The 25409-nt window shown below is 39.7% G+C and overlaps 1 protein-coding gene across 11 annotated transcripts in view; it reads left to right on the forward strand.

Annotated features, from left to right (window-relative positions):
- The window catches only part of RAPGEF4 (Rap guanine nucleotide exchange factor 4), a 368276-nt gene that overhangs the window by 300016 nt on the left and 42851 nt on the right, over positions 1–25409 (forward strand). For all 11 annotated transcript variants that reach the window (XM_064373398.1, XM_021668976.2, XM_021668977.2 and 8 more), the window contains 6 exons: positions 956–1016; positions 3688–3764; positions 4196–4342; positions 6557–6672; positions 12235–12323; positions 17678–17756. In XM_064373398.1, the coding sequence (XP_064229468.1) occupies positions 956–1016; positions 3688–3764; positions 4196–4342; positions 6557–6672; positions 12235–12323; positions 17678–17756 (569 nt within the window). The remainder of the gene's footprint in view (positions 1–955; positions 1017–3687; positions 3765–4195; positions 4343–6556; positions 6673–12234; positions 12324–17677; positions 17757–25409) is intronic.

The following is a 25409-nucleotide window of genomic DNA, read 5'->3' on the forward strand; positions in this document are numbered from 1 at the left end:
CCTCCTTCATATGTCTCCCACCTCTGGCACCACTGAGGGTCTGGAAACTTGCTCACCTACATGGACTACCCAGGGGAGTGGTCCAGCACTGCCTCCCTCCTACCTGCCACTGCCTTTGCCATCCTTACTCTCTCCACAGGGCGTAAGTGTAGGGCCTGGGAGCCTCACCTGGGAAGCCCTCGTATATATAGGGCAGACAGCCCAGGCTTCAAGACCTCATGATGTAGAGGGAAGTAAGGAAGGACTCCTTTCCCCACCTGTGCTTCAGGAACCCAGCATACCCCTGATCTGACTTCCCTGATGGTCTTGGTGGAGTTAAGAGGATTGTGGGTAGTCTTACCTTCTACCTCAAACCCCAGGTACCCAGGCATAGAAAAATCTCAAGTTACCGTGTTCTTAGAAAGACAGAGCCATGACTTGGGACCATAATTTGGAATTTAAAAAAAATTTTGAATTTTAGCTATCTCGGAATAATTTGGAGTTTTAACTAAGAATATAAATATGTTCACTCATTTAGACTTCATTTTTCAACTTCAAGACATTGAATTTTCCAACATGTTTGCCATGATGCATTACATGTGTTGCAAGGAAGAACCACTAGTAGCAACAGAATCATATGATGTACATGGTCTCCCCTTCTCACCAACAGCAAAAGACAGGCAGACAAGTCGGCTAGTTAATGCAGGTGGGGCCACATTTTAAACAGTCTCTAAGGAGGTTGTCTGGTATGAATTAGCTATAAGCTATTCTATAAAAATAGCTACAAACTTTAAAAACCTAGCAGCGAATCAAGTGAAAGTGATTTTAGGTGAGAGCAGCAGCAGCAAGCAAGGTGAGAGATGACTGCGTGGGAAACCCCGGGACGGTTTGCATTGTACCCCCAGAAAGAGCACAACTATTTTCCACCCAGACCTGCAAACGTGGGCTTTGCACATTTCTTCTCTTTTTCTTCTAGGTGAAACGAGAGTTAGCAGGAGTTCTCATTTTTGAGTCTCATGCCAAAGGAGGAACCGTGTGTAAGTGAAAGCTGTACTGGAAGCTTCCGCCTAGCCAGCACCCTTGCAAGCACATGCCACAGAAGCCAGGCTGCTAATGCTCCGCTTCTTGGCACTGGGACTGACTTGGTGACTTGGCAGGGTGTCCTGTGACACTTCTGTTTTTCTGGACCTGTGATTATTTCCAGCACATGTCAATTACTCTGAAGTATCGTGGTTTTCTAGTACGAGCAACTGTAGTGGGTCCCAGCCTGAGTCTCACTTGCTCCCTCCCCTCCTGACTCACCACAGTGTCTAAAGAGGGTGGGATGAAGTCACTGCTTTTCAGGAAGGGCCTGAGGCAGTACCTTTCCCAGTGACCTCATTCAGTTTATAGCTTTAGAAGAACTCATCGATCTCTCGAGGTTGCTAGTTAGAATGATGTTCAAACTATCCTACTTTCTTTTTCTTCTCTCACTTCCACTGTAGGCTCCAAGCTGGAGAGAATTTCTTTGCTTCAAACACCTATCCAGTATTAATAGATCGTATCTCACCAAAATCCAAGTTGTAGTTTAGTTATGTGATTATATTTGGAAGCAAGAAAAGGAAATTTGATGTGAATAGATGTGAACAATATTATGTAAACTGGCATTTCTTACTACTTCTACAAAAATCTGGCTTGAAAAAAACAGGGTTAGTGATCTACTAAGGTCAGGAAATGCAGTCACAGGATAGCAGCAAGCTAATGTGTTCTCAGAAGTTCTGCAATGAGGAGAAAGGTTCACCCTGTTTAAACTGATACTCCCTGAGCCTAATGGCACATAGAACACTTTTCACATGGATGCGTGTTAACTCTTTAGCAGTTTGGAAAATCCTTGCTCTTTCTTCAGGCTGTGTTGTATGAGTCAAATAAGCAGGAAACATGAACTATAAGTGTTTTTTTTTTTTACTTTCAGTCATCAACTGTGATATTTATGACATTGATATCTATTTTGGTAAGAATGTAACTTCTTCAAATGTTAAAGGCTTACTTTCATATTTTTTTCTTAATGTTTGCTAATGACTTATTCTTTTTTATTCTTTTATTTTCATTCAAACTTGCTAATTGTTTTCATTTTATTATAAAATAGTTAAATATTTTAAACAAAAAAATAGAGAATATTACAAATACCTTCTTAATCTTTGTCAGATACTAACGTTATGCCATATTTTTTTCATATGTATATATGATTTTTTTTTTTTGACTCTGTCACCCAGGCTGGAGTGCAGTGGCACAATCTCAGCTCACTACCACCTTTGCCTTTCAGGTTTAAGCAATTCTCCTACCTCAGCCTCCTAAGTAACTGGTATTACAGGCTTGTGCCACCGTGCCCAACTAATTTTTTTTATTTTTATTTTTGTATTTTAGTAGAGACAGGGTTTCCCGTTGTTGGCCAGGCTGGTCTCAAAGACCTGAGTTCAAGTGATCCGCTCACTATGACCTCCCAAAATGCTGGGATTACATGTGTGAGCCACTACACCTGGCCTTTTTTCATATTTTTAAAAGAAATAAATTATACACACTGGGTGCAGTGGCTCATGCCTGTAATCCCAATACTTTATGAGGCCAAGGCAGGTGGATTGCTTGAGCCTAGGAGTTTGAGACCAGCCTGGAAAACATGGCGAAATTCTGTCTGTAAAAATTAGCAAGGCAGTGTGGTACACGCCTATAGTCCCAGCTACTCTGGAGGCTGAGGTACAAAGATCTCTTAAGCCCAGGAGGACAAGGCTGCAGTGAGCCATGATCACACCACTGCACTCCATCCTGGGTGACAGAGTGAGACCCTGACTCAAAAAATAAAATATGGAAAAATTATACAATTACACTTGAAGACCCTTTGAACCCTCTACTGTCCCACTCTCATCTTTCCTAGCCCAAGGTTCCTCCTACCCTGAATGTAGTGGTTATCATTCCAACTCATTTTTTAAAAAAATACAGTCAGTCCTCTACATCTGTGTGTTCCACATTTATGGATTCAACCCATGGAAGATCAAAAATATTACAAAAAAGAAAATGGATGGTTGTGTCTCTACCGAATGTGTACAGACTTTTTCTTGTTATTATTCCCTAAATAATACAGTGTAACAACTAATTACACAGCATTTACATTGTATTAGGCATTATAAGTAATCTAGAAATGAGTTAAAGTATACACGAGGCTGTGCATAGATTATATGCAAATATACCACTTTATATCATGGACTTGAGCATCTGTGGATTTTGGTGTCCTTGGAAGGTCCTGGCGCCAATTCTCCATGGATATCAAGGGACAAGTGTGCATAGGTATGTAAATAATATGTAGTACTGATTTGCATGTTTTCAAATGTCACATTACCTGTCAGATTACTTTTTAGATCCATTTTTCTACGGTATAAGTTTTAATGAATTGTGGGAGAAATGTATATGGCTTTAAGAAATGGATTGCTGATAAACTGATATCTACTAAAAACCTATCTTTTAGGGCATAGCAAGGAACGCAGTGTTTCTTTTTCTTTCATGTTCTATAGAAAAGGAGATAATATGCCACCTGAACAAGTTAGTATTTGCCAGTGATGTTTCTCGTATTTTACGTATGCGTTATTCTGGGGACTTAAAGTGACAATTTGATAAGCTGTAATTTATATTGATGTGCTTCTATTCTTATCATAAGTCTTTTCATCTTTTTGTGTCTAGTGTTTAACCAGGGAGAAGAAGGTACCTCCTGGTACATTATTCTAAAAGGATCAGTGAATGTAGTCATTTACGGCAAGGTATATATATCTTTTGCTTTTTGAAACTTTATTATGCTCCATTTACTAGTGTGTCTCTAAGTATTAGCAATGTAGTGCCACCATTAAATTTGCAACAACGTTGTTCCTAGATGAAGAAAAGACATTGTTGCATCTTTAATCATAAATTATCTCAGTTATTATACATAAAGTAGTATTGTACTTTCTGGGGTTGTCTCTTTATGGATTATAGTGTGTACATTTAAGCCACAGACTATATTACTCAATGAAAGAAAAGTGAACATCATAATTTAATTTAATTAATTAATATAGTGAATTAATCCCCTTTGGCATCCCTAGGTACAGCCCATTTATTGACAGTGTTTTAGGGGCTGGGGGTCTTGTGGCAGGAGGCGGTGGGCATTGGCTCTGTTTCAGGCATCCCCTTCATCTGCATGCTCTACTCTATCCAGGGTGTGGTCTGCACCCTGCATGAAGGAGATGACTTCGGCAAGTTAGCGCTAGTGAATGATGCCCCGAGAGCTGCCTCTATCGTCTTGCGAGAAGATAATTGCCATTTCTTAAGAGTAGACAAGGAGGATTTCAACCGGATCCTGAGGGTGAGTTCAAAGCAAATTGTGGCTGAGAGACATCCCATTTTTCCTTTAACTGAATAAGCAAAGCTTTGAACATAGTCTTCATTGAGTAGTCCTGTGATGAATAATTGCTCTAAGCACAAAGAGCCTTTGTTACAAACCTGGTTATAGTTAATGTGTTGGCATGCATCCTGGGATCCAAAGGTGATATTCCAGTAAAGCTGCAAACCTAGGATGCTGTGCTGGACCCAGTCCCTCTACACATGCCTGCACTGGTCCACGATAATTGACAATAAATAGGAATTGCCTTGGCAAGATGTCAGCCTGAGAAGTTTCTCTCTGACATCCTGGGCATCCTTGTTTGTGTCCTTCCCATCCCACAACCCAACACAGGGGCAGCCCCTTCTGCCCCATGTCTTATCTCTTTTCTAGACCTTCCTAGTTGCTACCTCCTTCTCCTCCCAAATCTGAGCCTGTCTCATATCATCACACATTCTTTAATTTATTGAGTAATTACTTTTTACTGGGAATTAATATCCATCATGGTTACTCCAACCGAGCTTTTTCCTTTTCAAGGGCTTTATCTCAAATTGTTACAAACTAAAGGAATTTCTGACATTGGCAGGTAGGTGAATATCCGGGGTGGTAGAGAGAACTGTGCAATTTCACTTAAAAGTTGACTCTAGATGAGCCTACCCTAAGCTTATTAAGGAATTTGTAAGAGTAGGTGATATTTAGAAGAAATGGTCTCTGGTTTCTCCCCAGCATGTGATCCCTTGTCCCTGGGAAGGATGACCCAGCTTCAGCTGGTAGAGGACTGATCATGGACTTTTAGGGACAATGATGCTGTCCCACCACCCGTGGCTTCTCAGGTGGCCTGTGGTCCTTCCCGCCCTAGCTTGAGTTCACTGGGGAGGCCGTTCTCTCTAGGGTCATACTGCCCTCTTTCTCTCACTGCTGACCCACAGAGTAGGCTCCTTTCTGTCCCTCTTGCAGCCATAGCATCTCTATCACCTCCTTAAGTCCTAAATGTAGCTTTTGTGCTTTGGGTATATTCCCATTACTTAATGATAATTTACAATGTCATGCTTCTGGGCATCAATCCCTACATGGCCTTAAGCATTTGCCTTTGGTGGCAAAATTTCTGACAACTAAGTTTGTCTTAGGAATGCATGATCTTAATGATAAGAAAAAAAAAAGGTTAAAATGTATACCTTTGAATGATATTTTAAAAAATACCAGATGGAATTTTAGTTGGTTCTTATCTGATCTCTTTTTAAATGGGGGCCAAATATTGAGGAAAAGCATGTTAAAATGTTTAAATTAACTATTTACAATGATAGTGAAATTTAAAGGTAAACTTTACTAACTCTTTCAAGCTTACACACAAGGAGTTTGCACTTAGCCAAAACATTCTTTGAAAGAATCAGATTAGAACCATTATCATTGATGTAATTTATAAAATCACTTAAAATAGGCTGGGCGCGGTGGCTCACACCTATAATCCCAGCACTTTGGGAAGCTGCGGTGGGTGGATCACCTGAGGTCAGGAGTTCAAGACCAACCTAGCCAACATGGTGAAAACCCATCTCTACAAGAAATACAAAAATAGCCAGGCATGGTGGCACTTGCCTGTAATCCCAGCTACTTGGGAGGCTAAGGCAGGAAAATCACTTGAACTCAGGAGGCAGAGGTTGCATTGAGCCAAGACTGCGCCACTGCACTGGGCAACAGAGTGAGACTTCATCTCAAAAAGAATCTTTAAATAACTGAAAAGAATTTTTAACACATTTCAAACTGATTTAAAAAAAAAAAAAAACAGTCTTTTGATTAGAGAAAAGAGGTGCCACTCCTAAGGAAACTAAATACACTTAGAAGAAAAGGAACTTTGCTGAAGCTGCTTGCTGTTTACCACATATTTTTATAAGTAATAAACGCCTTTACTCCCCACCTTCCCGCTCTGCTTCCTTCTCTCAAAGGTTTCTCAGAGCATAACCACACTATGCTTTAATCTGCTGTTTTTCTGAAGCTGGGGTAAAAGCAGTTTTAAAAACACATGCCTCAAACCTCATCTGGTCCTCTCTCTGACCGTTCCAGCCCTTGACTTTGAAAATGACTTCATTTGTAGATGCAACAATTAGCATGACAAGCACCAAATGAGTTTCTGAAGCATTTGAAATTTTTTTCATTGTCTGAGTAAACGGCAGCATCTGTATGTGGTGTAATTTGTATTTGCAGGACGTGGAGGCGAATACAGTCAGACTTAAAGAACATGACCAAGATGTCTTGGTGCTGGAGAAGGTCCCAGCAGGGAACAGAGCTTCTAATCAAGGAAACTCACAGCCTCAGCAGAAGTATGTTTGCATCCAACACTGTAATTGCCAGACTATGATTAACCTTTTCACATGGTATCATCATTGCTACAATAGCATGTTCTCCTTTTTTGTGGAAGATGGCAGTGTATGTGACTTTTTTCCTCTCTATTGACTAATCACACATCTTGTGGAGGATAATGTATCCATTTCTGGCACAGCATTGAGCTTGGTGCTGCCTAGAGTAATTCTGGAGAGAATATTCCTTTACTCTAAAAACCACTTTGTATACAGCGTTCAACTGTAATAGCTGTGGAACAGAAGGCATGTGAGAGAACAATGGGAATAGCAATGCCAGGCAGCTCAAAGGATATGAAGGCCCCTGGGTGATGAGAACTTTTGGGATTTGAATTTCGTATGCAGGATTTCACGCGAAGTGTTTTCTACTTGTTATCAGAATGAGCGTCTTTGATGGAAACCCAGACTTCAAATATAAAACAGTCTATTGATTGCAGCCCAGACGCATCCATTTGGCCTCATTCATGCCAATTCCTGCTAATGTCAAAAGGGCATTAGCTTCACATTTTTCAGATGTTCTGTTTAACTTGAGTCTTTTTCAGTATATCCATGTTCAGTTCCAGCTTTTGCTGTAACTTACTACATAAGGCTTCATCAAATGTACCAACATTTGAATGGTAAGACAGAGAATAGAAAATGTGGCTCTAAGAAATCACAGAAAATTGCAGAATCTAGTTTTTAAAATGGAGATTGTTTCAGTCTTAGTGTAATAAAAACACCAATTCTGTAGTTAAAGAAATGTCACCCAATAATATTTTGAAGGAGAATACATCTCAAGTAATTTCCTTTGTTTGCCAAATATGTGAGGTGTTCCCTTTATCAAGACACTCACCATAAATGATTAATTTTTATTGTTTAGACTAAAAGCCTGAGACCCAGACATTTTCATTTGGGTGAATCAATGTATTTGCAAAGAGGGCACGAAGAAATATAATATTATTAAATAGCCGTAGTATATTTTGTAGATTTTATGGAATTCTTATCACATTACAACACCTTTTAAAATATGGAGAAATTCAGGCTCAGAGCAACAAGTTACTTGCCTAAAGTCTCAAAGCTTGTAATGGCAAAGCTTGGATTCAAGTCCAGCTTGACCAGTTTTCACATGCCTATCCCCCTTCCACCTGCCAGCTTACTATAGGAAAATATAGTAGGTAAGACTACATATGACCATAGCAAAATAGAGTAGGTAAGACTACATATGACCATAGCAAAATACAGTAGGTAAGACTACATATGCAACACTATTTAGTACATGTTGCAAACCACTCCACATCAAAAGAGCCGAGTCAAAAGGACTATGTAAAAAACTACCTTTCACTTACAAAACTATAAAATTACCATTGTTTACTACTATCTGTTCTTGAAAATGTTCTTGCCCAAATGTTTTCACCAGTTGTCCTTCCACCCCACTAGGGAGGATGAGAATGAAAACATTTTCTTAATGTGAAGGTTGCTGCTTCTAGTGATTTTCTTTGGTTCTCTTAAATAACTAGTGTTTTATCTGCATTTTAAACTAATGCTTCAGATGTCCCAGGAAACTGTGCTTACTGAAAAGGCAAGCCTTGGGAATTCTCCTTAACCTAGAAACATCTGATCAAGAGGTTCCCTAGGGTCCCCTTGCTTCACTTCTTCGTGTCATTGGGGAATGATCAAAAGCGTTTGCTTGTTACAATGACTTTCATTCAGGGTGTTCTCCAAATATAGGTTTCTTATGAAATCAAACTAAAAGGGATGGAAAAGGAGAGACTGTATGTTTTATTATTTTAGGCCTGCTCTGATTTTCCATTATATCTCCTTATTTGTGTCCTGTATTCCAATCCAAATTTCTTCCGTAATTCAAAAACTTATGCATGTTCACAGTGAGCCATTTGAGAAATATCAATGAGCACAAATTAATGCACCACACAAGATCATCTCCCTGAAGAATGAAAAGCTGCTCTCTCAAGGGGTCATTTTCCATGTTGAACCTTCCCAAATGAGACCGGAGCTGAAGGGGAGGGGACATGTAAATAAATCTGGGGCTGATATTCTGGATTTCGATAATGTGGCATCGACCATGTCTGTAGCTGGACTTAAAATTTAGGAAGCTCTAGGGCCTCTCCTCAGAAATCATCCTTTTTGAGTTCAAAGATGGTCACCATGTTGGTGCTGCCTGTTATTTTTCTGATTCACTTTTTCCCTGAGAAATCCAGAATTATTTATATGTACATTTTTAACTTTCAAAACCTCCTAACTCTACCTAAGCATCTCAACTCTGAGTATGATATTAAAGAGGTCAATAATAAGACAACATTTGACATGAAGGATAAATGCCATGGAGCGCTCAGTCATCTACTGTTTCAGATGTCTTTCTGCTCTGTGGTTATGTGGGTTTAGTAAGAAATAATTTGAAATGCATATTCCTGTTTTAGTTACAGTGTTGCTTTTATCTTAGACTGTCTTCTCATTTCTCAGCTCCATCTTGTGTGCCAGAAGATAGTCTCTTTCAGGTCCCCTTCCCCATACCCTTTTATATTCTAGGAGCAAATTGTAGTGTCCTCATTTGCAGAAAAATATTTTATGTCAGAGGTTTAAAACCTCGTAGCTTATATAAGGTAACCAATTGGAGTTTGCTTTTTTTTTTTTTTTTTTTTTTTTTTTTGAGACGGAGTCTCACTCTTGTTACCCAGGCTGGAGTGCAATGGCGCGATCTCGGCTCACCGCAACCTCCGCCTCCTGGGTTCAGGCAATTCTCCTGCCTCAGCCTCCTGAGTAGCTGGGATTACAGGCACGCGCCACCGTGCCCAGCTAATTTTTTTGTATTAATAGAGACGGGGTTTCACAATGTTGACCAGGATGGTCTCGATCTCTCGACCTCGTGATCCACCCGCCTCGGCCTCCCAAAGTGCTGGGATTACAGGCTTGAGCCACCGCGCCCGGCCTGGAGTTTGCTTTTAACTTGGACTAGAGTTGCTCTTTTATGAAATAAACTGAAAAGAGCCATGTTTTGTGGTCTTCAAGTGGTCCTGACCTCATTTTAAACAGAGGTCAAGTAGTAGGTGCCTGGCAGTGGACAGGGGGAAACGAAGCCATCACGTGATGTTTCAGCCAAACCCAGAACCCCGAGAGCCCAGAGGGCAATGTCTGGCCAGAAGCTCTTGACCCCTCTCTCTTGGAGTTCCCTGCCCTAAGGGAATGTCAGCACCTAACAGCCTTCTGTGGAGCTATGAAGAGAGGTTCCGGTAAGGCAGTCATGGCAACTACACCACGAGAGGAAGTCTCTGGTAGCAAAAGAAAGATCCTGGGGGTCTCCAATTGGCCAGGTGGGCAGACCTTAGAGAGGCCACTTTCTCTCTAGAGAGGTGATCAGGCGTCTGGCTTGCCGCTCAGATCTCTATTACTTTTGGCCAGCGAGGATGCCCTAGCTAAAGGATGTCCAAATGAAGAATACCAGAATGTGAAGCCAATCTTCTAGTAAAATTAAACTTTTGACAAGGGGACACATTTCAGGAACTGACGTATGAGTCATGTGGCTAGCTATAGAGCTTGCAACTTCCCAGCAGCCTCTTCCCAGTTCCATGCAACCTAACAGACTGGTTTTCCCCCATTCAGTTTTCATGTTATGCAATGTATGCATACTCCTACTGAAATAAAACTTGTTTTCAGAAACAAACAGAACAAGCCCTCTTTAGAGGAAGATTGTTAATTACATGGAGAATTTCCTGTTCTGGAAGAAGCACCAGGTAGCTAGACTTGGTCTCCCTCTGGAGCATCTTGCTCTACAAGCAGAAAAGTGCCATGAAACTCATGCTTGTTCTCTGAAGCCCGATGCACCTGGCTCATGTCAGAGATCTCCCATTTACTAACTCTGTGACCTGAGGCGTGATGCCTCCCCGTCCTGAGCGGTCGGTCTCTCCATCTGCAGAATGAAGATAATATTTAACTAGCAGGAGTAAACAGGACGACCTTATTCAGTGCCCACCTAGCTGTCTAGGGCATAGTAAACATTCAACAGATGTTGCTCTCTCTAACCCTGTTTCCTGATTAATGTGGCCAACACTGCTCCTCTTCCAGCTCATCTGGTGAGTGCTGTCAAAGAATCATATATTTCAAGAATTACTGAATGAATTGAACAATATTCTCCATTTCAATATTGAAAGTCTTTTGTATATATGCGTCTTCTTTCCTCAAATATTCATTGCCCACAAGAGGAAAAACCATTGTCTTCTACCTTATCTATTTTGAAAAAGGGGTCAGACTTTTGAGATGAAAGTAGACTATTTTTTTTTGCCATTCCCCTTCTCTCCTCCTCTAGGCTCCAAAGCCAGGTTTCCTCAAAGATTTAACTGTTTAGCTTCCTTTTGGTCCTGTGCACGCACTCACAGGACAGTCTTAGATAACAGCTGCCTTCAGATAGACTGCATCGGCTACCCCATTCAATACCTGGGGTGCTTCCGTCACCATTTTCACATGCACATATGTTAAAATGTCTGCTTATCACTCCGTCAGGCCGTGGGTTAAGATCCTGAGATTTAATAACATGTTAGAGTTATTCTTGGGATCTCAACACACCTCAAAGGTCTCAAACAGGCAAGGAAACCAGAGCTAAATTCCATCAATGCTTTCTGAACATTAGGCAATTTTCTCTTCATTGTTGTTTTACTTGCCTATTATTTTTAAGTGAAATTTCAAGCAGAAAAGCAAAGCCTGAGCTTTGGAAGAGAAGCACCCAGATCATCTGAATGTATTTTGTCTACAGCACCCACTTTGTAGTGTTTTGTCCCTGTCTTAAGTATGATTTTGAAACAGCTCACACGCAACTTAAAAAATAAATCCTCCCATGTTAATTGAAGAACACCATGGAAGGATCTTCTGAAATAATGTCTAATATAACTTCCAATAGTTTATAACTGACATTGAAATAAATTATAAGGATTTTCTACTGCTAATCTATTTCCCATTTATGATGCTACTGGGGTTTGTTTGTTTGCTCATCACTGTTTGGGATTTTGTTTGCTTTCTCTCATTTTATTATTAGCTGGATTTCCAAAGCACATACCAGTGTACAGTTAGGAAAGACAGAGCATTCCAGAAATAGGCAGGGGAATCCAGTGTGGGACAGAAGTTTTGCTACGAGTAACCCATATATGGATAACCTAGCTTACTGTCACTTCCCTCACCAGCTCCCACTGCCTGACCTGAACTGCCCTGGTTTTATATGTTCCCTTTTATTCCCCTTTTGAAAAAGACTGAAGTTTCTCAGTTCCCAGCCTACTAGAGCTGCTCTTCAAGAAGTTTACCTCATTTCCATGTAGGGAAAAAAGAACAGTGTTTGTAGTAATGACTTCACTGTGTGGATTTTTTTGTTGTTGTTTCGTTTTTGTCTTCTTGTGTGACTTTGACAAGGTGCATGGTCTGTCCTACCAGGAAAAGTATATGAGTCCCTGGGATCTCAAAAAAAAAAAGACTTAGATAAGTGAAAAGTTTTTTTTAAATGATTTGCCCACTTTTGGAAAACTAATGGCATTTTTGTTTCTTATCCAGGTACACTGTGATGTCAGGAACACCTGAAAAAATTTTAGAGCATTTTCTAGAAACAATACGCCTTGAGGCAAGCTTAAATGAAGCAACAGGTATATACATAGAACAGTTTGCATGCCCATTTAATCAATGCATAACATCGTTTAAAAGTCCTGAGCTCATTCGCATTGTGAATGAAAGCAGTTTTTGGAAGGGGATTCTGTGTCTTTTCCTGACCCATGATCCTGGAAATTTGGTTTGATTGGCTCTTGGAAGCTATCCTCACATAACTGGTTCTTCAATGGTTTCTCCATCCTAAATATGGAGTAACATTTCTCCAGCAAAGCTCTTATCATGTTCTTCTTGCTCAGACATCTTCAACCACTTCCCAATACTTGGCTTTACTTGTCGTGGCCCAAGCTGGAGTGCAGTGGCATGATCAAAACTGCAAAAGCAGTTTTGGAAGGGGATTCTGTGTATTGATATTTGAAAAGCATCTCTGTGTAACCTGAAAGGGAACAGTCCTTCTGACTGTCCTCTTCTTTCTCCAATCGTGACTGCTCTCTAGAAATGACTCAGCCTCATTTATACATACTGTGACTTGTCTTCCCTAGGCATGTCTCTCTTAAGTTATCATTCAAATCCCACCTTCTATAGGCATCTAATTGGGTTTATCATTTACATCCTACCTATTCCCATGAAGGATTTGAAGCTGCCTACATAAAAGGTACAGCCTTGCTCCAATTGGGAGTAAGACGGTTCTCTCTGCGGTTGTTGTAGAGTCTATCTGTTCTAGAATGTAAGTAAATGCCACCATTTGATTTCTAGGGCTGCCCTAACAAACTACCACAAAATGGGTAGCTCAAGCAACACAATTGTGTTGTCTTACAGTTCCAGAGGCTAGAAGTCCTAGCTGAAGGTGATAGTTGGGTTGGTTCCTTTTGCGGGCTGTGAAGGAGAATCTGTTCCATGCCTGTCTCCTAGCCTCCCGTGGTTTGCAGGCTATCTTTGGCATCCTTTGGCTTGTAGATGCATCATCCGGATCTCTGTCCTCATGTTCACACAGCATTCTCCCTGTGACTCTTCACGTAGCCTTCCCTCTGTGCATGTCTGTCTCTGTGTCCAAGGTTACCCCTTTTTATAAGGATACTAGTCCTTATAAAGGATTATTGGATTAAGGACCTCACCTGAACTTGACCACAACTGCAAAGACCCTGTTTCCAAAGGTAGTTATATTCTGAGATAGCAGAAGTTAGTTCTTCAACATATCTTTTTGGGGGGATACAAGTCAACACGTAACATCTGCTTACAGCGAATCAGTCTTGTTACCTAGGACACAGATATTCTAGGGTGAATAAAATCTCACCAGTGAACTGAGAGTTCAGAGTTATAGAATTGCGTTCCACTTTTGTTACCATCTTGTATATGACTTTGAAACAGCCCACACATGCAACATGTTTTTTTTTTTTTAATCCTATGCTACTGCCTGTCTCTCAGAATAATGTCATGGGTTAATATTTTAAGCACACTGAGCTCCATAGAAGAGCGTTTCTCACTAAAAGAAGTTCAGAGATTTATCTCAAAAACTTAGTTCAAAATCCATTTCCATAATTGACCTTTGCTATATACTCAAGGTGAAGATATCATTATTATTATTATGTGCCTCCTAAAGGTATTTTACCACTGAGTTTCTTATTTTATCTCCTCATTCCATTTTCTTATTTTATACATAGATTACCTGAGGTTTTTTTATGTAGCAAATTAATTAGGGTATAGTAGTTATAATCGTCAGGATCACTGGCTCCAGGCCAATTATTCTCAGCTCAATATTTGTTGAATATCTTGTTGAGCAGACACTAAGGTGGATGCTTTGGACTAACCAGTGTGAACAAGGAATCATCCTCCTGCCTTCAGGAAGTTTATAATCTGTTAGAAGACATAAAGGAATTTGCACATAACTTGAATATAAGGCAGAATGTGGTTAGTGTTTCAGGGGCACTGACTTGTTGAGGGATCTAGAAAAGTATCATGAAGGCCGGGCGCGGTGGCTCCCGCCTGTAATCCCAGCGCTTTGGGAGGCCGAGGTGGGCAGATCACGAAGTCAGGGATCAAGACCATCCTGGCCAACATGTTGAAACCCTGTCTCTACTAAAAATACAAAAATTAGCTGGGTGTGGTGGTGCACACCTGTAGTCCCAGTACTCAGGAGGCTGAGGCAGAAGAATCGCTTGAAGCCGGGTAGCAGAGACTGCAGTAAGCCAAGATTGTGCCACTGCGCCCCAGCCTGGCAACAGAGCGAGACTCGGTCTCAAAAAAAAAAGAAAAGAAGAAAGAAAGAAAAGTATCATGGAAAATATAGAGCGGCCCTGAAGGAGGCTGGTAACCAGTAACTAGAGATGAGGACAAAGCCTTCCATACTAAGGGACAATATTAGCACTGACCTAGAAATAGACAGGAAAGAGTGAGTGGTCTGATCTTTGCTGGATTCTTGTATACATAAGCTGGAAAAGGAAGGAAAGGTTTAAGAATTGGGGTATAGATCTTAGAGAGTCTTAAGTGTAAAGCCAGCTGGATGCAGTGGCTCATGCCTATAATCCCAGCACTTTGGGGACCAAGGCGGGAGGATCACTGGAGCCCAGGAGTTTGAGGCTACAGTGAGCTGTGATCATGCCACTGCACTCCAGCTTGGGCAATGACAACAAAAAAGTAAAGTCAAGCATTGGGAAGTGGTTGAAGATGTCTGAGCAAGAAGATCCTGGTAAGAGCTTTACTGGAGAAAGGTTACTGCATATCTAGGATGGAGAAACCGTTGAAGAACCAGTTATGTGAGGATAGCTTCCAAGAGCTGTATGTAACCTCAAATAAACCAAATTTCCAGGACCATGGGGCAGGAAAAAAATGTAGCTGATTTTTTTCCCTCTGATTAACTGTTTGGCCAGAATATATGATTACATAATACAAGAATCAGCATCTAAATACTTACTTAAGTATTTACTCGAAAGAAAGATTTTGGTACATTAGAGATGATGCCATCTAAGGAAAGAGCTGTGAGATCTTTATACTACCCATGAAGGGCGAGTGTAGCCTTCCTTTCAAGTCACCTCTAAAAGAAATGGGGATTGGATTCTTGCTGTGGCTTCTGCTTCTTTTGTTTAGTTTTTTTTTTTTTTTTTAATTAATGTTCCTTGCAGAGCAGGGCTATCCCACAGGCCATGTGTCCAGAGTAGCCTGCTTATTTCTTCTTCACCAAAAAAACTGAAGCCTAGAAATCAGGGTATTCTAAGGCTGGCATGTGGAATATAATTCTTGACCCTTCCATTTTGATGGTAGAGACTAGGCTAGCATCATAATTTAATATTGAACTTTATTCCCTTCAGGTTTTCCTGATTTTTTTTTCTTACAAGCAATGATTATGCCTTTGGAGATAAAAAACACATCAGTATCTTTCTCATAAATCAAAAATACAAATGTGCCCCCCTACTATCCTGGACACTAAATCCTACTATCCTGGACACTACGATTGTAGGGTAGGTCCAGGACATTTGTGGATATACTGGAGTGGGAGATCCTTAGCGTTTATGGATTTGCAATGCAGTGAGAAAGGTCAGAGTTACCCCGAAACTTGTTTACATTATAAAAATGCACACTACTGAATTTGGCACTATACTCTCTTAATTTCCCAAAAATCTGTTTTCTACCTGAAACCCATTAGTTCTTAGATTTTTACTTTTAAAACCAGCATTAGTCATTGAGTGACTTGGTAAATCATTTTCTAGTAGGAAATGATTGTTTTAAATTCATTCTTAAGCAAATTTTAACTCTATAAATTAGACTTCCAGTATTCATGTTTTTGATGAACTTACATTGGCAAAGTTTGAAGCAGTGACTAAATGTTTAACCATTATTCTCATTTAAATATGAGTGATGAGTGTAATCCCAGGCTGTCATCACTCAGTGTCACCAGTCACCTTCAGTCTCATTATACTGAGAAGAAGCAGAGAAGGTGCCAGACGGAATTGCTACATATGAGGAGAGAGCAGGAAAGCCACACTGAGATGGGAGCTGAGTGGTTGGCCATGTTAACTGACCACTTCCCCAGCTTTGGAGCACACAAGTCAAGTCTCTGCTTTAGCAAACTTCAAACTACTAGATACTATAGCCTCCTGGGTTCATATAAACAAGTATTACCTCCTCTATTCTCAGAGAATATATAAAACATATCAAGATGGCGCTAGATGTTAAGCTCAGGCAAGCCAAAGTCCTTTGGTACATTTAAAAAAATAGTTTCATACAGCCTCTGTCTGGCACCTTCTCTGAGTCTTCTCTGGCTTAGTATAAATAATGTGACTAAAGACCTGGTGACACTGAGTCGTGACAGCTTGGGATTACACTCATCAGTTATATTTAAATGAGTATAATGGTTAAACCTTTAGTCACTGACTCAGACTTCGCCAATAAAAGTTCATTAAAAACATGGGCCACATTTGGCAATCTAATCTATAGCTTTCAAATGTACATATTTCTCACCATTTTCTATTTAAGATGAGCATCACAATCTCAGCCACTGTATTTCATGTTTTCCCTGGAAATGTCCTTGGCATCTTGGGTTCCAAGTTCTGATGGGTGTAGTCCTGAGGTTTTTAGTTTTGCCTTCATGAGCTTTTCCATCTAGCTAGCTAGAGTGTGTTGTCTGCAATGAAGAACCAGCATCAAATTCAATGACGAAGTAAATGAAGCTTATTTTGGGGGCCTGCCTTACTTCCCTTGCCAAACCCCTGCTTCCCTTCCTTCAAAATAGCTTCACATATAGGACAGTCCACCAGCTTCTGTTTTGCTCTAGTTGCTGCTCACAGCCTTTATCTTGTTTTCTCTTTCTTTCTTTCTTTCCTTTCTTTCCTTCCTTCCTTCTTTCCTCCCTCCCTCCTTCCTTCTTTCTTTCCTTCCTTCCTTCTTTTTGCTGCTTTTTCTCCCCTCACCAATTCTCTGCTCTTACCACCTCCTGATTCTGTAATTCTATTGGCTGCACACCCCCCACCCCCTGCCCACCCTTCATTGCTCCTTCTGGAAATAGGAGGTGAAAAAGAGATGAAAGAGAAAGGATTTTGAAAAAGCAAATATGGTATAGACGAAGAAATGACCGTGTATTAGTTCTGCATGCATGGTACTGCCCACATGTGACCCTTTAAGTATACAGATTTCAAAATTTTTGGTGGCTAAGGTACCTAGTGCCATTTGTACAAGGCTCTTTTTAAAGTATTATACTTTTTGTCCCTTGTCCTAAGAAACTGATTTTGATCTCAGTCTCTGTCAACACCATTATTTATATGAAGTGTTTTCGTGTAACATAAACTCATACCCCAAACCGATGTCTTAGAACCAATGGCTAAGAACAAGTGAATAGATACTCCTGCTTTCCTAAAGATTTCCACAATAACCTAATTTCCTTTTCTGTTTTTCCCCCTTCCAGATTCTGTTTTAAATGACTTTATTATGATGCACTGTGTTTTTATGCCAAATACCCAGCTTTGCCCAGCCCTGGTGGCCCAATATCCTTTTATGGTGATTGTAAGTCCCTATTCTCTTGAAGACAACCCCACCTGACTAGGGCCGTTCTCTCATCTCATCTTCTGAAGGTAAGTCATGGCCCAGGTGGAGTTGTGCCCTCCTCCCTCATCACACTGAAATATGTTTTCCCCTGTACGGACTCTAGCTCTGCCTGGCAGAGGTTTGCTTTGCCATGTTTAAGGATTTCCTCCTTGTTACCTATATGAGGCCATTCTTTCATTGCTATAAAGAAATAACTGGCTGGGCATGGTGGCTCATGCCTGTAATCCCAGCACTTTAGGAGGCCAAGGCGGGTGGATTACCTGAGGTCAGGAGTTCAGGACCAGCCAGGACAACATGGTGAAACCTTGTCTCTACTAAAAAATACAAAAAATTAGCTGGGTATGGTGGCAGGTGCCTGTAATCCCAGCTACTCAGGAGGGTGAGGCAGTAGAATGGCTTGAATTCAGGAGGCGGAGGTTGCAGTGAGCCGAGATCGCGCCATTATACTCCAGCCTGGGTGACAAGAGCAAAACGCCGTCCCAAAAAAAAACAACAAAACATAAAACCTGAGGCTGGATAATTTGTAAGAAAAGAAGTTTATTGGCTTGTAGTTCTGCAGGTTGCCTAGGAAGCATCATGCCAGCCTCTGCTTCTGGGGAGGCCTGGGGAAACTTGTAATTGTGGCCGAAGGCGAAGAGGGAGCAGGAGCGAGGTAGGGGAGGTGCCACATACTTGTAAATGACCAGATCTCATGAGAACTTACTATCTCGAGGACAGCACCAAGACATGAGGGATCCACCCCCATGACCCAAACACCTCCCGCCAGGCCCACCTCCAACATAGAGGATTACATTTCAACATGAGACTTGGGCGGGAACAAACATCCAAACTGTATCATTACCCATGCAGAGAAGTGTGAACCAGCTTACCATAGGAAAGTGATGCTGGCAAAAAAGTATCCATACCTGGGAGACAGGCTAGAGAGGGTTGTGGAGAAGAACCGGGAGTATTAGCAGGCATAGTTCCCTAACCTCGGAGACAGACTGCGTCCCCCGTCAGGCTCCCTGGCAGGACGGACCGTGGTCGGCTTGTGTTCCTCCTCAGAGCTATGGCATTAAATTGCTAACCTGCTGAGAAAACACAAGTTATCGCCATAGGGTCGTTTTCTTTTCTCATTCATCCTAGACCATCCTCTCCTCTAGATACCAACATTTCTTTCTTTGTTGCTACTTTTTATTATCATCTTATTGACTTAAAGACCCAACATTTGAAATTCCAGTGACGGTTCCTCTCGATAGCTTGAAGGCCATGTGTGTTTGAGACAGTTTTTCAACAGTCTTTGGAATGGCCCAATTGATGCTGGTATGTGGCCCAGAGCGAACATTCTCAGAAAATGTGAGTGGGATAAAAGAAGTTGTCATGAATGAGCTTCACACTCAATTTCAGGAGCGTATGAAAGTATATGCTAAGATTTTATTTTATTTTTAGAGCAACAAAAATTTAGACCTCAAAGCACTTCAGCCCTTTTGAATAGTTAAATATATTGAAGGAGAATGGCTTTTTTTTTCTTTAAGCAATTCAGTGAATGTTGGCATGATTTCCTCATTCAAGATTATAATTGCCCTACCTGATTCTCATTTTCTTGTTCACTCATAATTCTCTTTGAAGTAAACAACGTATGAGGACAGGGATGTGAGTTGAAGGTGCAACTCAGAGCAAGCTGCAAGAGGATTTCTGTGTTTATTTGCCTGGAAACTGTCTTACCAAGTAATGATGGCTTAATGAGACTTACATATATTATATATTTTTTTCTGGCACATACTCAATTTTTCTCAAGTAAAATGAACACATTCGGGATCTCTGTGTGCTTTGAACTCCATACCCACTAATCATTATAGACCTTTGAGATTTCCTGGAAGGAAAAATAAAATCCACCATTGAGTTTAGACTTACTTTTTTCAGCAGTTAGCAGGTCGTTAAGCTGAAGGCAAACAACACCCAAAGACAAGTCAGAGAGTTCAGTGGGCCAAGGCGGGGCATCTTGACAACTCTAAGCCCCAACCTCTGAGCTTGTCCTTTTTTTTTCAGATTCTAACTTCTTTGTTTATTAGCTTGTTCCCCTTCAAGAGCTGATTGAGAACATTCAAATCACTAACTTGTTTTCAAAATAGTGCTCTGGAGAAAAGGTTTGTTCCATGCCCAGGTAGGGAAGAGCGGGGAAAAATGATATTGACAGGGAGTTAGAGGGGAAGGCAAGAAAGCAAACAGGTGTGGAAGAGCTGTGACATGAAATCTGACTTCTTTTTTTCTGTAGACGGAGGAAACCAGGATGACTGGGTATAATCTATACTACCTAGGGCCATCAGATCCCCTCCCTCTTACCTGGCCCTGTGGGAACTTAGATTCTCTTCACTGTTCTATTTTGAATCAGCTCTCTCTGTGTCAGGTGCATGCTAAGAGTATTGGCCAATATTATACCACTCTATCCTGACAGATTCTATTGGGTTAGTATTAGCTTTGTGTTACAAATGAGGGTCCTGAAATTACCCCCACCCCCCACAAAAAACAAAAAAGGAGTGGCTTGCCCAGGGCAAGGAGCTGAGTCCTCCAGGTCATACCAAACCTGGAGTTTGCCTTTTATTTTCTCTTTACAACTTATTTATTTAAAAGCTTGTTTAAATTTTAATGATTCTGTATCCTTTAATTAGAGTTTAAGAACATTTCGAGACACTATATTGCATCATAAATTGCTTCACACACACCTGCAAGCAACAGGGATGTATAATGCAAACTTAGACAAGTGGTTTAACCCCTGTGTTTTTAACGTGGGATATTAGAGATAGTAAAATACTTAACCATGTTTCATTAGTCAGTTGCTTTGGTGGAGCATTTTTAAAGTACTTAACATCTGGAACTTTTCATAGCAGCCCTATGAAGAAATCAGTATTTTTACTGCCATTTTTCTAAATCAATAAACTAGAATAATGAAAAATTATGAGTTGCTCAGAGAAAGGTAATTACTAGCACAGAAAAGATTTGAGCCCTGAGCTACTGACATGTATTTCTGTTCTTAATCCACATTGTGTGTCTCTTCCAATTTTGATTTTACCATGGAGAAAGATAGAACTCTGCTGAACTTAATATATCAGGCCTTTTATGTGCCAATGAGAGAGACTCTCTATTGATTAGACATAGTTTGGACATGATTTGACCTGATGAATACAAGTGCTTTATAATGAGTTTGAAAATCATATTTGTTCAATTTCTATACTTTTCATCTCCTGATTCTTTAATCTTTTTTTAAATCTGCATTTAAAATTGAGTTCAGTTTTCCTTTAGTCTTCAAAAGAAAATTAAAACCACCTGCATATAACCCTATACCTCTCAGGTGTACTATTGCTAATCTTTTTGTGTGTATCCTTCTAGTCTTTTTTCTATACATATAGATGTATGTTTTTAAATGTAAGAATGGGATCATACTGTAAATAATTTTGTATACCTTTTCATTAAGCAATATTTTGTGAGTATTTTTCTACGCCATTATTTTTCTAAATATAGTTAGCTTGCATCCTTCAAAATAAAACATTCTCATTACAAAATATTTTAATTACCAGAAAAGGAGAAGAGAGCAAAGTTCACCTGGTATTTCACCACCATTAATAAATTTGTTTTTAAAATTTTAGAATTTATATATATTTTATGTACAGAAGATTTTATATAAATTAAATAATATTACATGTGCTTTTTGGTAATCTGCTATTTTTCACTTAATGATATGTTGTGAATATCTTTCCAAATGAATATATAGAGAGATAAAACGACATCATCTTTTTTTTCTTCCAGATAATTTCATAAACATTTATTAACTGCTGGAAATGTGTCACAGAGTACTGGGCAACAAGGGGCCAAAGATATGTAAGAAAGACGTTATTATTTTTAACGACTGTATAATATTATATAGTATTACTAGATATGTCATAATTATTTTCTAAACCTCTTCCTGTTGGATATTTAGAATATTTAGGCATTTAGATTTTTTTTTTTTTTTGCTATAACAAACACAATGGGGTGAATCAGCATCCTTCCAGTTATATCTTTGCCCATGTATATGAAAATGTACTCACTTTAGATTCCTAAAAATAGGCAAAGACTATGTAGTACGTTAATGCTTCTGATGTGTATTCCCAAATTGCTCTCCTATTGTCTTAATTTTGTGCTTTATGATTAAACTCTGCCATATTCTTCTTTGTATAGCTACAGGCTGGCCTTCAGTTTAGTAAGTGATCACAACAAAGTCAATACTACTTTGAATTTTAATAACTTTTTGATCCAGAGTATTTTCACATCATTTACTTTATCTTTCCAACACCTGTTCTCCAAATGTGAAGCAAAAAAGTCTGGTATATTATTTACTTCATTTCACATATAGGAGAAATCAGGGTATAGGGATGTCTAATAATTACCTAAGATTCTGCATGTACTGGTAGACATTTGGAGGAGGTCCGTGTAGCACTGATGTGATAGTGGTCTGCAATGAACATTGTGGCTGATTCGCCAACATTCATGCCTTATTATTCAGTCATTCTAGCCATTCATAGTAATTAGCTGCCCTTGCCAACAACTGGTTCTCCAATGCCAGGCCCAAGCTAGACTGGGCCACTGGAATTCAAAGAGAGGCCTCCTGGGCTTCTGGGTAATAACCTTTTTAACATTTAGGAGGAAAAAACAGGAAGGCTGTAACCCCAATTTGCCAGCCAGTAGCTATCTTACAACCATGATGGGAATGCACCCCAGGATAAAGCTGAAATGAGCAGACAGTCAGGAAAAACTGAGGTCTGTGATAACAGCATTAGCACTTGACTGGTCCTGAAGCTTACTCTGCCAATAGATTTTTTTTAAGTAAATGAATATGGGTATTTCTTATTTAGGACAGATTCTTATGGCAGCTAAAAGAATCTTAAGTGATAAATGGCTTATATTTAAACTTACAGAAATTTTAAAACAGCAATAATTTTGGACATATTTTTTAATTAGTATACTAATTTTCTTTAGCTTAGTGTTCAACACAAATTTTGTGCTTTTGGCATGGAAATAATGTGTTTAGTTTCCTGAAATAAGAAGAAAAAAAACTAGAACATGGATTTGACACTAAGTTTTAGCTAAATCTACCTTTTCTGTGTTTCATCCCTGTACAGAAGCAAACAACAGATTTCCTTACTGAAAAATCAGGGTTCCTGTCATAAAAATATTTGTGGGCCAGGCATAGTGGCTCATGCCTGTAATCCCAGCACTTTGGGAGGCTGAGGCAGGCAGATCACAAGGTCACGAGATCGAGACCATCCTGGCCAACAAGGTGAAATCCTGTCTCTACTAAAAATACAAAAAAAATTAGCTGGGCGTGGTGGTGCACACCTGTAGTCCCAGCTACTCGGGAGGCTGAGGCAGTAGAATCACTTGAACCTGGGAGGCAGAGGTTGCAGTGCGCCGAGATCGCACCACTGCACTCCAACCTGGCAACAGAGCTAGACTTCGTCTCAAAAATAAAAATAAAAATGAAAAAACCTTGTGAAATTGACCTGGAGATGTTCTCTTTATAAGTCAACTTGGGTTTTGTAAACGGAACATTTATCAAAATCTGCTTTTCCTTTTGATGAAAGATTTACATAATAGCAGCATGTTCATATTCTTTAAATGAAGCCAAGTTTTTAGAAACATTCTTTAGATTTCTAAGAAAAACTTTCAACTGAAATATGTTGAAGCCAGATTTTGTCATCATAGTCCCCATTTGATTCTCTAAATGTTTGATCCATATGTCACCATCAGAGCAATTTGCTTCTGCAGATAAGCAACTTGAGAGTTTGTTTCCAATAAAGAAGATTTTGTTTGGTGATGTTATGAACATGATATGCTCCCTGGGAAAAAAAATGACTGTTTTATCAGATATGCTACAAAGTATTTCATATACATGTACATGTTCTCAGCCTCATATCAACACCATGTACTCTTTTATCCTGTTTTTTACAATAGGGAAAGTGAGTTTGAACAACTAAATAATTTTCCCCAAGTTACATAGCTAGTAAATGTTAGAATAAGATTTGAACCCAAGCAGTGTATTGCATTAGGGCACGTGCTAACTGCTGTGCTATGAGTACAAGCCCTTAGCTTTAGACTTAAAAGGAGAATAACCAAGAGGTAGAGACTTCTAAAAACATGGAGAATTCTGAAAATCAGTGTGAAAAATATTCTGAGCAAGAAAATGGGAGCTATGTAAAGAAATTGATGGTACAGAAGTCAGTCCTGTGAGCCCAAAATTAATAGGTACACACAAACAAAGGAGCAGCCTGTGTGGGTAGGAGTAGCATCACAGACTTAAAACCAGAAATGCCAGGTCTTAGGAGAAATTCTACAACTCTCCATTGAAACTATTTTAAATGACTTCCAGAGGAGAATCAGTAATAACATTGATGGCTAAGATTTACTGAGTACTTAATATGTTTCAGATCCATGTTTTACCTATATTATCTCATTTCATCCTTAACAGCAATCGTCTGAATTTTACTGATAAGGAAACCAAGGCTCTAAATAGTCAATTAACTTACAAAAGATTATACAGGTTTTATGTAAGTGGGGAAGCCAGGATGGGACCTAAGTAGTGTAATTTCAGAACTTGCATTTTATGAACATACCATATGAAGAAAGAAATAGACCCAGTGGTCAGAATGTCGAGCTGCTCCACAAAGACAAGAAGCCCAGATTATAGTTTAAAAAAAAAACAAAGCTCTGAAGTAAAAAGACCTGTGTTTAAGACCTGTGTCCTATAAACTATATTACTCAGAAATTATGCTTAACCTCTCCCAAGTCCCTTCTGTAAAATAGGGGTAATTATATGATATGGTCTGGGGCTCTATGTCTTCACCCAAATCTCATCTTGAATTGTAATCCTAATTGTTGGGAGAGGGACTATGATGGAGGTGATTAGATCATGAGGGTGGACCCCCCATGCTGTTCTCATGATAGTGAGTGAGTTCTCATGGGATCTGATGGTTTTATAAGGGGCATTTCCCACCTTCACTGGACACTTCTTCTTGGCACCATGTAAAGGACATGATTGCTTCCCTTTCCACCATGACTGTAAGTTTCCTGAGGCCTCTCCAGCCCTGCAAAACTGTGAGTCAATTAACCTCTTTCCTTTGTAAATTCCCCAGTCTTGAGCAGTTCTTTACAACAGCCTGAGAATGGACTAATACATTATACTTGCCCTACCCACTTTACCAGGTCATTGTGAAAATCAAATGAGGTTATGTGTGTGAAGATACATTATAAACCTTAAAGCCCCATGTAAATGTTGCTATTGTTATTATACCATCAGGAAAGGAATATGGCATATTATAAAGAATATACAAAAGCTTTGTCTTGTCAGTGGGCAGATGACCCCCAAAGTTTGTTTTCAGCTGCAAGCAGAGATCTTGTATGCAAAGCAGGGTTTTAAAAAACAACAACATTGAAGAGTATCAGTTTGAATGTTGTTAAGTGTTTTATAAATAGCTGCATAATTAGCATGTACTTACTGCAAAAAGTATACATAATATTTTATTCCCTGTTGTAGGCTGTAATGAATCTGCTGCCTCTACATCCTGGGAGGTTTTCACTTA

This window comes from Aotus nancymaae, unplaced genomic scaffold (genome assembly GCF_030222135.1).
Source record: "Aotus nancymaae isolate 86718 unplaced genomic scaffold, 86718_ANA_hifiasm-v0.15.2.pri h1tg000008l, whole genome shotgun sequence".
NCBI classification, from domain to species: Eukaryota; Metazoa; Chordata; class Mammalia; order Primates; family Aotidae; genus Aotus; species Aotus nancymaae.